At 46.7% G+C, this 14850-nt stretch overlaps 1 protein-coding gene across 1 annotated transcript; it reads right to left on the reverse strand.

Annotated features, from left to right (window-relative positions):
- Window positions 1–7320: 7320 nt before the first annotated feature.
- Window positions 7321–9188, reverse strand: AMER2 (APC membrane recruitment protein 2). Its single transcript, XM_050915332.1, is given in 3 exon segments — window positions 7321–8120; window positions 8123–8197; window positions 8372–9188. Coding segments are annotated over 3 exon segments (1692 nt in total).
- Window positions 9189–14850: the final 5662 nt, after the last annotated feature.

Raw genomic sequence — 14850 nt, forward strand, 5'->3', positions numbered from 1 at the left:
CAATTGCCCCTGCGCTGCAAGGATGCAGACAGTGCTCACCACCCCGCGCTCACCACCCCACATCCCCCTGGCAAAATGAAGATGGAAGAGCAGTGAGATGCCATAGGCTAGTGCTGGGCTACAGGGGATTTGTGGAAGTCTCTGTGCTAAAACTGCCTTCAGGAACGAAGGCACTGGGCACCGCTCAGGTGTTGATGAGAGCAGTCACACTGTAGTCCACCAGCAGGAGCCCTGGCTTCAGCACACCCAGACTCAGTCTGGCTCCTAACTCACAACACAGCAATCCGAGCATCAATGCAAGAAAAAAAGAGCCAGATTTTACAGGCATATGTTTAACTCTCTTTTTCCACAAGGACAAGAGGTCCAGCCCTTGCTTGCATCCCATCTCCTAGCCACCCTGTCAACCCTCCCACCCCAGCACAGCACCACCACCCTGGCCTTTCCTGCTGCTGTCCAATCTGGCAGACACCTCCACATGGTGACACCCTGCACCCCTCTGCTGGGACCACACAGCAGAGTCAGACAGCAAATTCTCCTGGTGACAGTGTCTTGCTCCCCCAGTCTGGGGGTGCAGGTGAGTTGGGGCAGACCTTCCCCTTTGCTGCCATTAACCAAGAAACATCACCAGTTGTGTAGCTTTACATTTTAAGGTCAGGCTTAATTCAAAGCAGATGTAGCCAATTTTCTTTTACGAGCACATTATGTTCAAAGCTTCCAATGCATCTGCATAAAAAGCCCACGGAAACAACCTGATACTGAAATAGCAACTGTTTTTGTGCAACATCATCCAAATAGTAACAATAATCTGTTAAAGGTCTTACCATTCAGTCCCTACATACCATTCTCCCTAAAAACAGATTTAAAACGTGGCTGTGTAATAATTAAAGGGAGGCATCATTAGTTACCATATCAAAAAACATGAACGACGACACAATAAGCAGGGGTTTTAGCACTCTGGAAAGGACCTGGTCCTGTTTTTGCCATCATAAGTTAAATTAAGGAAGGCAGTGATTGTGTTAGCTGTAATTTAAACATGCTGAGCACTGGAGCTATGTGCGGGAGTGGCTGCTTGTTAAGATGGAAAAACAATGGAAAGACATGTTTTGCATTCAGATCAGTGAAAATACTACTACAGTAATATAAAAGACTGCACAATCACCTGAATAATGTTCCTCTTTAAAAAAAGGGAAGACTTATTTAAGAAACACTTCCTATTTCCTTAAGATTAAGAGATTAAGGACCTTTGCCAGTTCTTACTGGAGTCAGTGGAAGCTTTGCCACAGCAGAACTGGACCTTGGAAAGAGACCGTCATGTTGGCAAATGCCAGTTTTCTCACTTTGTGGCCATAGCTGGAATAGGTTCTATTGCAGAGCATTGTTTGGACGTGATGTTAAAGTAGGCAAAGCAATCTTCTTCTTTTAGCCATTGCTACAAGAAGCCTTTCAGCCTAGCAGTGTAAACTCCTTGCCCTGTGAAGTACATAACCTTTTCCTCTCTTCACTACAGCTTTGGTTCTATTTATTTAAATATGTACAGAAAGGAAAAAGAAAAGCAGTTCTTACCAAAGATAAAGAAAATCTGGGCACAGTCTCCATAACAAACAGCTTCTGGGCTTTCCTACAAGAGTGACATGCTTCCCTGCTAGATTTGCGAAATTCTCCACAACAGGAAAGCGGAGGGATATATTCCACTCTATGCAGAATACCACTCAACATCCTTACCCACGTGTATGAGATCACACAGCAGAGATGTCCATTTTAAATATCTTTGCCACTTGTTCTGAAGGTGAATTTATTTTTTCAAGACCAAGAAGTTGAAGCAAAGACCTCCTGAAGAACACACTGGCAGCAGCTCCTCTTTTCTAGTGCTGGAAGGCTAGATCAAAAATCTGTTTCCCAAGCAACTGCAGTTTGGCTGAGAGGGAATGAGAGACATAGAGGAAAAAAAAAAGGGGGTCCCAGGCAATGGTACTCACTGTTTTGGATGGAGAAGCCCTCTAAGGCAACAAGAGCTTTAACAACCTGCTTTTGCAGGAATAAAGGCCCCCAGGACGTGGCTCGAGTGGTTATAGCTCTTATTCCTTTGCATATGACAAGTTCTTCTATTTCTCTCGACATGAAACGGACCTAGGAAACACCAAATCTATGCTGACCGTTCCTAGCCGAGATGCTCACAAGGAAGACAAGATGTGAGCTAATGATGAGCTAAAAAATTGCTGTGAATCAAATTAAACTGTCCCCTGAACACAAACAGCAAGACAGATTCAGATACCTCCTGCTCACAGTAAACAGCACGTGGACTCACAACAAGGGAATCCCATCATCCCATCCCTCCCATCCCTCAATGGAAGGGAGGGATGTTCAGCAGGAACCAGTCCCAGGCCACTGAAGACAACTGACAGTGTATTCTCAGTATTGAATCTCAGAAGAGTCAGTTATTGTGCAATTCTGCTCGGACACGTGGGGTTATGTCATCGCAATGAAAACATAAACAAAGCAAAAGCAAAAAAAAAAAAAAAAGGAAAAGCCCAAAATTAAAAAAAAAAACCCAAACCCTGCAGAAGCTGTCACGTGTAAACTCTGCCGAGACTCATTTCTGCAGCATCTTTGAGTCAGTGTCAATTTGTTTTTCCAAGACAGAAGCCTCAGCCTTTCATATCAATAACTATGAAAACACATTTGCAGGCCACCTTGCTTAGAGTCCCCCATTGTGGCTAGATAACCATCTGCCTTGTAAGTGGCTATTGTTACTGTGACTGTCTCTTTCATACCATTATCTTGCTGAAAAGCCTTTTCTGTAAGTAGTCCATTAGAGCAGGGAAAAAAAACCTCCAAGCATGGCCATGTAGCAGAATCAATGGCTCCCTTTGATCTGCAAGCTCAGTCAGTACTACAAATTTAAGAAACAACAAGGTTTTGCTTTGCTAAGCAAAGCCTGTTAATTTGGCTCATCTGCACTTATAGCATCTTACTGAAAATGCCATCTGTATCAGACGTTTTGAAGACTTTGGTGCAATATTCACTTAGGCTTAGATAAATAATTTAGTAAGATTCATTAAAAAATAATCAGTGAATTAATTTTCATAGTGTACATCTATGCATGTAATTTTTAAAATTCAGTCCTCTACGACCCTGAATGGCGGTGAGGATATTCACAGTGGATGAAGAAAATGCTGGTGATTGATGGAATAAGACTGAACATAGATTTTTCTTATTCTAGTCATGGAATTTCTTCCAAAATCTACTACGTGTGTTTGAGTCCTATTACTGGCAAGAGCAAAATGCATATGCACTACAGGGAAAATAAGACACTTTATGTCTGTTGCAGGCCACACATATAGTATAGGAAACTTAACCCCTATCATGACAAAAGAAGTCCACAAAAACGTCATTTCATGCTACCGAAAGGAAATCTTTTGTGCTGATATATAGGACAGGAATGCATACCACTGAAATCACTGTAGATAGCTATAAAACACTATGCAATATATAGAAATATCCTAAGAACATACAAAATTTACCAGTAGTGATCTGAAAGTGCAAAGAGTACATATAACTAAACGCCAACTCCTGATCTATAAAATCCTTTATGAATGACATACAAGCTGATAATTACAAAGCATCATTCAGACCACAAAATAACAAAACAAATAAAGAAAAGTATTCTTTAAGAAAATCAAAACGATGACAGCATTGGGAATGTTATCTTTGGGACTCAGAACACCATTTCTACCTTGATACCTACCAAAGCCAAGGAAAATATACGCTTGAACAGGGTAACATAAACAAGAATGCAAACCACCACAGAATGCCTCAGGACTGTTACCTGCTTATGTCTCAGCCTTTAAATCCAGCAAGCCATTAACTGTTTGTTCTTAGGCATCTCACAGTATTTTACAGGTATCTTTCAGGAATTAAATATAGGTCTAAAGAAAGCCTTTGAACCTCCTTCCAATAATTGTTTTAGGCATTGTGTGGAGTTATACAAATATATTTCTATGAAAATCGAAAGCCCTAGTAAATATTAAATTTTCTATTACCTTTCGAAATAAAAAACATAGATGGCTTACAGACAAAAGTGAGTTTTATAAATACAAAGTTAATTTGAGCATTAAATTGTATTTTTACGCTCACACAACTATTACCCTGAATCAACGTCAGTATGTCGCAATGATTCAAAATACTGACGCCCTACTACAAGCTACTTCCCCATTTTCCTTTTAAGGATATGATTGTCCTTAAAATATGCACACAGCAAGCAGCCAAACGAACCACCAAGAGATTTGCAAAATGTACTTACACTGGGTATGCGATAGGAAGCCTGAGAGAGCAACTGGGGAGCACCCGGCCTCGGCAGGCAGCGTGGCCGCCCTCCCGCCCCGCGCTCGGCTGCCAGCCCAGGGCTCCCCGCTCCGCACCGGGGGTTAGCACTGAGGAGGAAGCCGCCCGCCAGCGTGCAGAGGACGGAGGAAAAATGGGGCAGAAAACAAAGGAGAGAGAGAAAAATGAAGGGAAGCCAAAGCATTTTAATGATGATTCGTGTTAGTCATTACGTGAGAGGGAGCTAGTCTAGTGTCACTCTATTGGTTTCTCAATACAGACATGCCACAATGCAAACAAAATGCAATGATGAATAATTTGCCACACACAAGTCCTGTAGAGATGGTAGCTGGTCTCTTCTAGTGGTTTTAAAGACGCACCACTCCTACTACCTGTACTCAGTGCTTCCAGTTTTTATGGTACTACCCCAAGCTCACCACATCCTCCCTCCCTCTCAACTTCCAGTACCCTACAGAATCTCTCTGCATAATTTGTCCTTACAACAAAATGGGGAATTATGATTTTTCTGCAGAGTTGTCATGCAAGGAAAGATGTGTCCCTTACAGTCAAATGAAAACAAAAGAACAGAAAAAGGAATGTTTTAGGTTTAGGGCTGAGGACCAGGATAATATTCCATGTTCTGTACATTCATCCTTTTGAGGGTATTTCAGCTTTAACTTTCTAAAATGCACAAGCAGAGTCAGGCCAAATGCAAATCCCTTTCTCAGGCAAAGGAAATCACCGCCAGCGTGTTTGGAGACAGATCCACAGCACATCCCCTCAGCCTGTGCGTGGGAGCATGCACACATGGCTGTGTTCACATGAGTGCGAGTGTGCACGCGTGTGCGCCTTCGCCCAGGTGCGTGTACCCTCGGAGGAGGTGCGTTCTGACTACACATGCATATGTACAACACGTCTGTGTGAGTAGGCATGTAGAAAACCACACACATATACGTTACAAAGAAAACATATAAAATAATCTTCTTTGAAGTGTATTAAGGTTCTTACTCAAACCACGAAAACAGGGACTGATCAGGAAAACTAACACTTTCTCCCTATTCACTGGGGCGTTGCAGTTCGGTATTAAATCCTGCAGTAATTTCGGAACTAGATGCCAATCTTACCCTTGTGACTATAAGGTCACTTCCCCAGTGAACCACACATATACATATATACAATTCTTCTTATGGTATTTCCTGGCTTTTTATGGTTTAGCTATAACCTTAATATCCTTCAAATGTATATTCTGTATATTTATTTTCCTTTTTTTCTTTCAATTCAAGAGACAATAAAACCAACTGCTATGTAAGATCAGACCCACTAGCTTCAATTATGTGAATTTAGGATTCTCTGCATAATATAGACATGTATATTTTTAAAACGTATATTACTTTTCAGATACACTGGAGCATATATTTTATATTAACTGTGGTCTGATGATTAAATACTTATATCAAAATATTTCGTAAATACATAACATTTACCTTTAGACTTCAGTGATTTTTGGAGCTTTTTCAGTGTATCATAAAAATATGTCCTCAGGTACATTAAAACCCTATTAAATTTCTTTGAAATGTTGTCAATGCCCATGTACAGTAGCCACTATTCAAAAATGTCCTGGCCATTAATACATTTCTCATAAGATCCAAGCTCATCAGACCATTTTATGTAACACTAGCTTACCATATTTCTTTTTCTCTCTTAAAGTAAAATTATTCTGACGTTATTAAGAATGAAAATAAAAAGCAACGAGAACCCAAACTTTCTTTAAATAGTCAAAAACTAATTTTATATATTTTAAAAAATAATAATTAAAAAACACATTTCTTTCCTGGGTTCCTTCTCTGTAAGGTTTAAGCCCAGAGCAACTTTGTCTAAACCCCTGAAAATAGAGGTTTGCAGTGGCAATGTTGTCAGAACCTCAGCTCTGACCCACGGAATGTGCCACCGGAATAAAATCAGCACTTCAGACTTACTTATCTGGGGATGCATGAGCCCATACAAAACAGAGTTTTGCTCTAATTTAAGGTACTTACACAAAGTTCTATCATTTTAGAACTGTAAAATTATCTACCTATAAAAACTAACTCTTGCTTAAACTCTAGATAATACAGACAGGTGATTTTTTTTTTTAATATAAAAAATCTGTAGCATTGAGTAAATCTGCTAAAATATGTATATATTTACACATGGTGAGCAAGTTATTGTATAAATGTGAACGCTGTGTATATATTGGCATTTAGTAAAATGTTTCCCTGAACCTGATTGTATGCGTTATCGGACAAGTATTGATGTAAACATCTGAACCTAGGTCAGTTGTCTCTGTTACCCATTTACATTAGACCAGATCAAAACCAACCAGACAGACAGACAAACAAAAATACGTTTTCCTGTTAAACAAGTCCACCTAACTCCTTAGTTAGCTACTGCACACAAGTCAATCAAGTCTGCTGCTGAGCAGTGCTCTTGTTCCTACAGCACGTAAAATACCTGTTAGGTTGGTTGTTTTTTGCTTGGCATTTTTTCCAACATCTTGTAGAGCAAACATAATTTTTGGAGCCAGGCACCCACCCTCCACTCCTCCCCCAGAAATGATTAAAAGATAAGTGTATTGGAGAACCTCTCGTGTCGCTCCTTTTGTAACTGTTCCCTTGAAGAACTCATGGCACTGCTTTGCATGAGGAAGGATGCTCATTTAGGTTCGTAATCCAAGTCCTGCTTCCAAAAAGGCATGTAAAAATGAACCTCCCCAGTGTTTAGTGCTGCAGAAAAAAGATACAAATGTAAAAAAAAGTGCTCGAAAAGAAGCCGACTTTTTATATTCAGCCATACAGTCTAGTAAGAAGGGATTCAGAAGTGCAGGCCCATGGAGTACAGTGAAGTAAGCCTTTTAGGTGCCTTTCTTCAGGTGATGCAAAACTGATTCATTATCTGTGGTCTCCTATGCAGACTTTCACACACCAGCCTTGCTGTCCGTCTTTGTCTCCACCTCTTATTCAACTACTTTTTGGCACTGTCCTGGTATGTGGCAGCTTTCACTGTTGTCCCTGCTAAGCCCCTGTTACTGACCCGGCGTACCAGTACTTTGGAGACAGGGATTTTTGTTCTGTGCATCTCGCTTTTGGCCAGGTGATGGTGTGCGACGTGATGGCTGTTGCTGGCGTCTGCTCCATGGCTGGCAGGATGCGACGAAAGGTGTTTAATGCTGATGGGTATCTTGGAGTCCTTCACTGTGCTTGAGGGTGTCTTCAGTGAGCACGTGGTCGTTACTGGAGACATGGGCTTGGAGCGTGCCATGCAGGTGACCTCTTCGCCTGAAGGCCCCGCTGGTGGGTTCTCATCCGGCTCAGCGTAGAGGTCGTAGAGAGCATCCCCACTGTAGCTGTCCCTGGGAATGGTCTCCTTCTGGATGCTTGTGGAACCATCTTCCTCGGGACCAGGGGTGGTGGAATCCCAGTAGCCCTCGTCGCTGTTTGGGATGCCTTCATGCTGCTCCTTCTCCCTGCCCTTCTGCTCCTCTTTGTGGCTGAGATGAATGGGGATCTGGTGGAGGCCACCACGTTTCACTGCCACCCTGTTCTGGGGCCCCTCGGTACCTCGGTTCTCCTTCAACCCCTCAGGCTTCTTTGTCCCTCCTCCACCTCCTCCTCCTTCTGTCTGGGTCTCCTCTGTCTGCGACAGCATATCCCAGAACTCCTGCAGGTAGGTGTCATCCACCTGGTCCGGGCTGGCCATCTCCTCCCCTCCTCCCTGGTAGGCCACCATGGTGGGGTGCTTCTTGGAGGCACCCAGCTTGCCGGCCCCGGGGTGCTCTTCTCGCAGCCGCCACTCCCGCCGCCCACATCCTCCTCATGGTCCGCAATAATATCTCCGCAGCCTGTAAGAGAGTCAAAGCTTTTCAGTGAAGTCACGTCAGCAAACATCAAACAAATACGATCAATCGATTGCTCTGAGGGTGGATCAACAGAGGAAGGGTCAGGGGCGGCTGCCTTCTCTTGACCGCTATCACAGTGAGGTTCAACAGGGGGGATAGTCGTTATTGGAATGTCACCTGTTATGGCCGCATCCTTCGCAGTCCCAACCTCTCCGGCACCCGGGTCCGGTCGCTCGTGGCAGAGCTCCTCAGGTTGCCTTCCAGCAGCGGCGGGGTCCTCCCGGGGAGGGGGGCTGCTGTCCCGCGACTCCCCACCTCCCACTTCGGGCTCCTCGGCCGAGGCGCGTGCCTCGCCACCGCGCTTCTCCCGCGGCGGTTCCAGCCCAATGTCTCCCGCGCTGTTCGGAGTTTCAGACAAAGGTTTTGGGGTCTCCTCTTTGATGCACTCCAGGCTGGCAGTCAAAGACCCCGGCATAATAAGACCGGACTGGATCTCCGAGGTTTCCCCCCTCTCCTCCTTGCCATTTTTGTCCTTTTTATGCCACCGCATGCTGCTGAAGATCCCTTTCAGCCCCTTCTTTTGTCTGCCGCCAGCCCGCTGATCCGCGCTCTCCGCCTTGCCGTTCTCCGGCCTGCCGTTCTTCCTCAGCAGGGAGAAGAAGCTGTGCGACTTGGCCACCGAGCTGCCGGGGGAGACGCCGAGGCTGCCGGCCGGCCGGCCCTGCGCCTCCTTGCTCTGCGGGTCGCCGCCGCCCGGTTCCTCCTTCTTGCTGCTCTCCAGCACGGCGTCGGCCAAGCCGTCGTGAGTCCGGCTCCGCACCATCCCCGCTTTGCTGGCGCCCTTCCCCTCCCCGCCTTTGCTCCTCACCCCGAAGATGCTCGGCATGGTGCCCCCGGATTTCCTCCTCTTGAACAGTTTGAAGGCGGTTTTGTTAATCCTCCCCGACGGCTGCTCGGCGGCCGGAGGCTCGGCACAGTCGCAGTGCGAGTCCATGTCTGCCGCTGCCGCCGCCGCTGCCGCCGCCGCCGCCGCCGCCGCCGCCCGGGTGCCCGGTGCGATCCCTCACTGACAGCCCCGCCGCCGCCGCCGCCGCCGCCCGTCCGTCTCCATGGCAACCCGGAAGGGGGGATAAGCCGCTTTTCCTCCGCCGCGGGCCTGCGCCAGGCCGCCGTCGCCCACTCCGAATCAACCTGAGCCGCCGCGGCTCCGCCGGCAGCGCCCGGGCCTCCACCCCTCCCCACAAGGGCTTACATAACTTAACCCCTTTCCTCCTGCGCCCGCTCCCGCGCGCCCCGCGCCGCCCGCGCGGGCAGGGCCGTCTCGGCGCGCGCCGCCTGCCGCACGGCGCCGGGGGAGGCACCCCGCCTCGGGGGCGAGGGCGACGCCGCCCCGACGCCCGGCGAGCGGCCCCGGCAGCGAGCGGGGCCGCGCTCCTCGCCCGGCTGCAGCCCAGCCCGGGGCCCCCTCGCCGCTTCGCACCACCTCTTCTTCCCCTCTCCCGCGCAAAGGCAGGCTTCTCGGGTGCTCTGGGAGGGCGTCGCGGCTCCGCACGCCGGCACCCGGGCAGGCAGAGCTCAGCTTTTATTTACAAGAGCGTTTTGCATCGCTTCTCTGTCCTGCCGGCACAGTCACACAGCGCTTTAGGCCACGGACATGGCGTGACTAAAACCATGCGATGTGCAATGCAGCGAAGCACCGGCAGCGCCGAGAGAAAGCGGGGGGCGGTGGGGGGGGGGACAGTCTGCAGGTGACAATGCACCACACGACAGGGACAGACGGGTGGAAACATGGGACGCCCAAACTGGATCCGGGAGGTACATACCCCCAGGGGCAGAGGCAAAGGATGCTAACTTTGTGTCCGTTGCCCCCCCAGTCTTGCTTCCCCCTCTCCTACTGCACCAGGACGACTCGCACTGTCCCCATGTCCCTCTTTCTCCCCAGTGCCTGAGGCCACATGTCCCCACTGCCGATGACCAGAGGGGAGCAAGTGGCACAAGCTGGGGCACAGCCCAGCTCTCACTGTGCTCGCCTCCGCTGCCATGGAAGGGGAGCACGGTGGCAGCCCCCACACAAGCCTCTTCCAAGACCCGTATCCACTGCGCACAGTCATGGCACCCAAATCATGCCCATGGTGCACTGCCACCGGGGTTGATGGCCAACAGCACAGCCACATCGGGGTGGCTCGTGGCACCCTGGTCACAAAACCCCTCGCTGGCTGCAAATCTATCCCAGATGCAAAGTAAATTAGAATAGAATAGAATAGAATAGAATAGAATAGAATAGAACAGAACAGAATAGAGCAGTTCAGTTGGAAGGGACCTATAACAGTCACCTAGTTCAATTGCCTGACCACTTCAGGCCTGACGAAAAGTTACATCATATTATTTAGGGCATTGTCCAAATGCCTCTTCAACACTGACAGGCACCTCTCTAGGAAGCCTGTTCCAGTCTTTCACCACCCTCTCTATAAAGAAATGCTTCCTAATGTCCCGTCTGAACCTTCCCTGACAGAGCTTTGAACCATTCCCGCGCATCCTAGCACTGGGTACCAGGGAGAAAAGATCAGCACCTCCCTCTCCCTTTCCCCTCCTCAGGAAGCTGTGGAGAGCAATGAGGTCAGCTCTCAGTCTCCTTTTCTCCAAACTAGACAAACCTGGCCAAATTAACCTGCCCTGAGCTCCAAACTCGCTAAACACCACCTCTACCTTGTCTCTCTCTTGAGGCTGGGTTATTTCAGCTGGGGGGCAGTGCTCTGCGCCAGGGCTGCAGAGCAGACCTGCTTTCAACCGGAGCTGTAATAATTCATGTGCCCTGGCAGCCCGACTCTGCTATACAGTGTTAGTCTGGGCTCCTCAAAACATAAACGCTTGTCTGGGTTTTAGCTCTAAATGCAAGTGAGAACCACTGAAGAGAAGTCGCATGTGGGCCCTCTGGCTTGGGGCTAGGTTCTGCTCCCTTTGAAGTCAGTAAAAGGTTTTGCCATTGACTTCACTGGTTGGAAGAATTAGTTGTGGGGGGTTTTTTTAACATCATCAGACATTCATTGCGCTCTCCCACGAGAGCAGGTTGAATTATCTGTTGTGAATAATTTATCCAGTGAATTTAGTCCTTTTTCTGTTCATGTATAAAAAGTGCCATTTGCATTCAGAGTTACAACCGTTCAATAAGAGCAATATGAGCACATCATTCAACTTACAGGTCTCTCCTGCCTTCTGCAAGAGAGAGAGGAAACGACAGACGAGACAGAAGCCAAGATTTTGGCTGGAGGAGGAGTGAGTTACTTTTCACAGAGTGCAGTTCATAAACATGCCCAGCACCCAGAAGTCATGGGGACAGGGGGTCAGACCAGAACCTCGAGGCATAGGCGTAAGTTGCTCCCCTTGACTGTGCCTCCATCAATTGTGCCACGTCATGAGTCCCCCCATCACTTGGTAATATTTCCGATCTTTAGACAGATGAAGGAAACTTGATTAAAAAGAGAAAATACCAAATGCTCTTGTGCAAGTGCAAATGCAAATACACAGAGCCAGGCATCCTTTGGAAATTTGAAAGAACAAAACCTGGTCATGTATCTTGGGAAAAAGTGGACAAAACTGCTAGTAAGACTTGGCCACATGGCTGAACTTACCAATTTTTGCACTTTCATACTGGTGCTTCACTACATTTCAACAATCCTTTATATTTCACCAATTCTTCTTAGAAGCATTGAGTCCAAAGGAAGGAGATAGAGATACAAAAGGCAGAGAACAGATGACTTAATGCTTCACAGCTGTATGGAACAGACAAATTATTGTGCCCTCTTTCTTTTTGTGTGAATATCTGCAGCCATGACGGAAAGGGTGGACTTTCAGCTTGTTTTTCAGTCAACTTAAAATCCAAGTGTTGATGGAGGAAAGTGACTTGAGGTCAACCTGAAATTACTACTTTAGAAATGTTTTGACAAATTGAATTTTTTTTCTACACATTTGGTTTCAATCCTTTTTAAAATATGATTTAAATAACCTTGAAGTACCTCTGGAAATGGATAGTCATTCTAAAATGAAATATTAAAGCATTGAATTTTAGAAGTGACAAATGAAACGTTCCCATTTTTTCTTTTCTTTTTTATTTTATTGTTTTGTTTTAACCTGAAGACGTCTATGGATTCATCATAAACTCATGACATGCTTTGGTCAACCTGCCCTTGCAGGGCTATGGCAAGTGCACCCACCCCGACAACACTAGAAACTTCTCGACCGTTGAACGACAGCTCTCCCTAGTGACGACTGTCACATACACGCAAGGCCCTCAGCCAACGAAACACTTCGGTCAAAAGAAACTTCTCAACCGTTGACCATACATGACCACAGATCAGATTCAACTAGGCTATAAATGGAGCCCTGCCGCAGGGCAAATTGAGCTAGTCCTACTTGGAGCAGTGTGTCTGTAGTCAGAGACTCTCCTCTCGGGTCAGGACAGCACCCGAGGTAACTTCTGCAGGTTGAGAGCCCTCATCTTATAGGTGAGTGATAAGTGCATCTTGGATCCTCATTTCTAAAGCTTAAGAATTCTTAAGTCGGTTGTGTAGTATTGATTCTGTTTGACATCTTCAACCTGTGGTTTACTAATGTTTGTTGGAGTGTTAAGCGATTTTGACTAGAATAAGTTTCATTCCTAGTTTATCACTTCATTAAACAATTCTGGTTAGAATAAAGTTTATTTTGAGTTTATCACCTGCCTAATTTAATTCCTTGCAAGCCTCCATGATAGGGGCTTAACAGGAGAAGCTTTAGACAAAACGTTCACCAACTTCTAACTGAAGAAGAGTAATGCTGAAAGTTGGTTGTATTAATGCAAAATAGCTCTTATATCTAAGGATGTTTGGACACCTGGGTGCTGTACGATCAAGGGGGTTGGGAGAAAATGTTCTCTGCCACATCTGTTGTGCCGATGTCCTCGTGTGCAATGGGAACTTCACACAGAGAGGTGAGTGGCGTTCCCTTGCCCTTTTGGTTCCCCCTGCTTTCGGCTGGGATTTCCCCTGGAAGCAAATGACGTGGTCTCGTTTTTGCAAAACTGTAAAGGGATACGGGATCAGCTGTGTGAACGGCCTTCCAAGGTTAGCGACGGTGGTTTCTGGAAAAGGATGGTGAGGAGCTGGATGAAATGGAGCCAGAGACATTTTCTTCCATGTGGTCCTTTTTTATCTTTCTAGTTTTACATTCTAGGAAGCTCGTGCAAAGCCTGTGTAAACAATACCTACAACTTACTGTTTTTCTCAGAGGTTTAAAACTCAGTCCCCTGAATTATGGTAGGGATTTCTTTATGGCTTCCCTTCATCTCTGTGGGTCTGAAATGGAAGTCTGCTTCTGACACTGAAAAATGTCATAACTCTGTCTTCCTGGCAAGGGGGAAGAAAGAATGACAGACACCTTGCAAAGTGAAAACAGATGAGCTCTAATTTAAAAGCACAGAGTCTCCACAGTCAGCTGGGAGCTCCTGATGGCCTGCAGACAAGGGGCAGCTGTGGTGGGAGAGCTGTTTCTACCACATGCCCCCCCAACCTGGCTTAGCCTGCGGGGCATCTGACATAGTGGAAGAGGTCCCATGCTGAGCTCCATGGCACAGCCACACCAGTGGGTTTATTCCAGCTGAAGGGGATATCAAAAAGGGTCTGTAGAAGAAATGTTTTCAAAGGTGGATTTTTTTCATCTTTAGAATGAATATGAATGAGGAAAAACAGACAGAAACACTATATAACAAAACTATTCAGAAAAGGTCATTTAAAAAACATGTAGTATTTCTAGGTGTACACTTTTTTTAATAGAAATTAAGGATTTTGAGGTGAAGGCTGTCCTCCTCTTGTTCCCTGGACGCACCCTACAGCTTTTTTGGGCTATTTGCTGAAGGTTACTGTCACAGACTGCTGGTCCAGCTCCCAGCCTTGGCTCCACCACTGGCCTGTGCTGTGATCCTCAGGAAGCCACTGCTTTACTTCATTTCAGCCGAGGGTGTCTTCTCCAGTGACCCACAGGCGCCACAGTCCTGTCCCAGCCTGGCTCCCTACAGCATGCTGGAGCCACTGGGGCACCCCACAGCGTGCTGGAGCCACTGGGGCACCCCCGGCAGCTGGAGCCATCAGGTGAAACAGCAGCAGCAGCAGCAGCAGCAATAATTACAAACCAGCCGGCAGAGCCGCACCCTGCTTTTCCCCAGTGATTACACCAGGCAGATGCTCTCAGTTCCCCCGGAGGCTGCAGTATGTGGCACAGAATGAATACTGAATGAAAATCCTAGGATTCCCCGAGTATGAGTTAGTGATGGAAGTAACAGCTAGCAAACCATCTTGTCCCTCATTTGGACAGAAGCTCCAGAGTTGTTTGGTGTTTCGAGGCTGCCTCACGTGCTGAATGGGAGCACTGAGCACAGGGTGACAGGACAGAGGTGTCTGAAGATCTCTGCAGGAATTTTTCACTTCATGCTTCATTTGTAAGTAGCTTCAGTGACTCCAGAGAATCAGGAGCAGCCCTCTTGACATAGTACCCAGCATACGCTCAGTTTTAAGCCACAGTTTACCCATTTTCTGCTGAAGTTCTTTACCTTTTTTTTTGTTAGCATTCTCTACAGCTCTTTCTACCATCACATACACTATTGTGTATATATAATTCATGGGGCT

Source organism: Gymnogyps californianus, chromosome 1 (genome assembly GCF_018139145.2).
Source record: "Gymnogyps californianus isolate 813 chromosome 1, ASM1813914v2, whole genome shotgun sequence".
Classification (NCBI taxonomy): domain Eukaryota; kingdom Metazoa; phylum Chordata; class Aves; order Accipitriformes; family Cathartidae; genus Gymnogyps; species Gymnogyps californianus.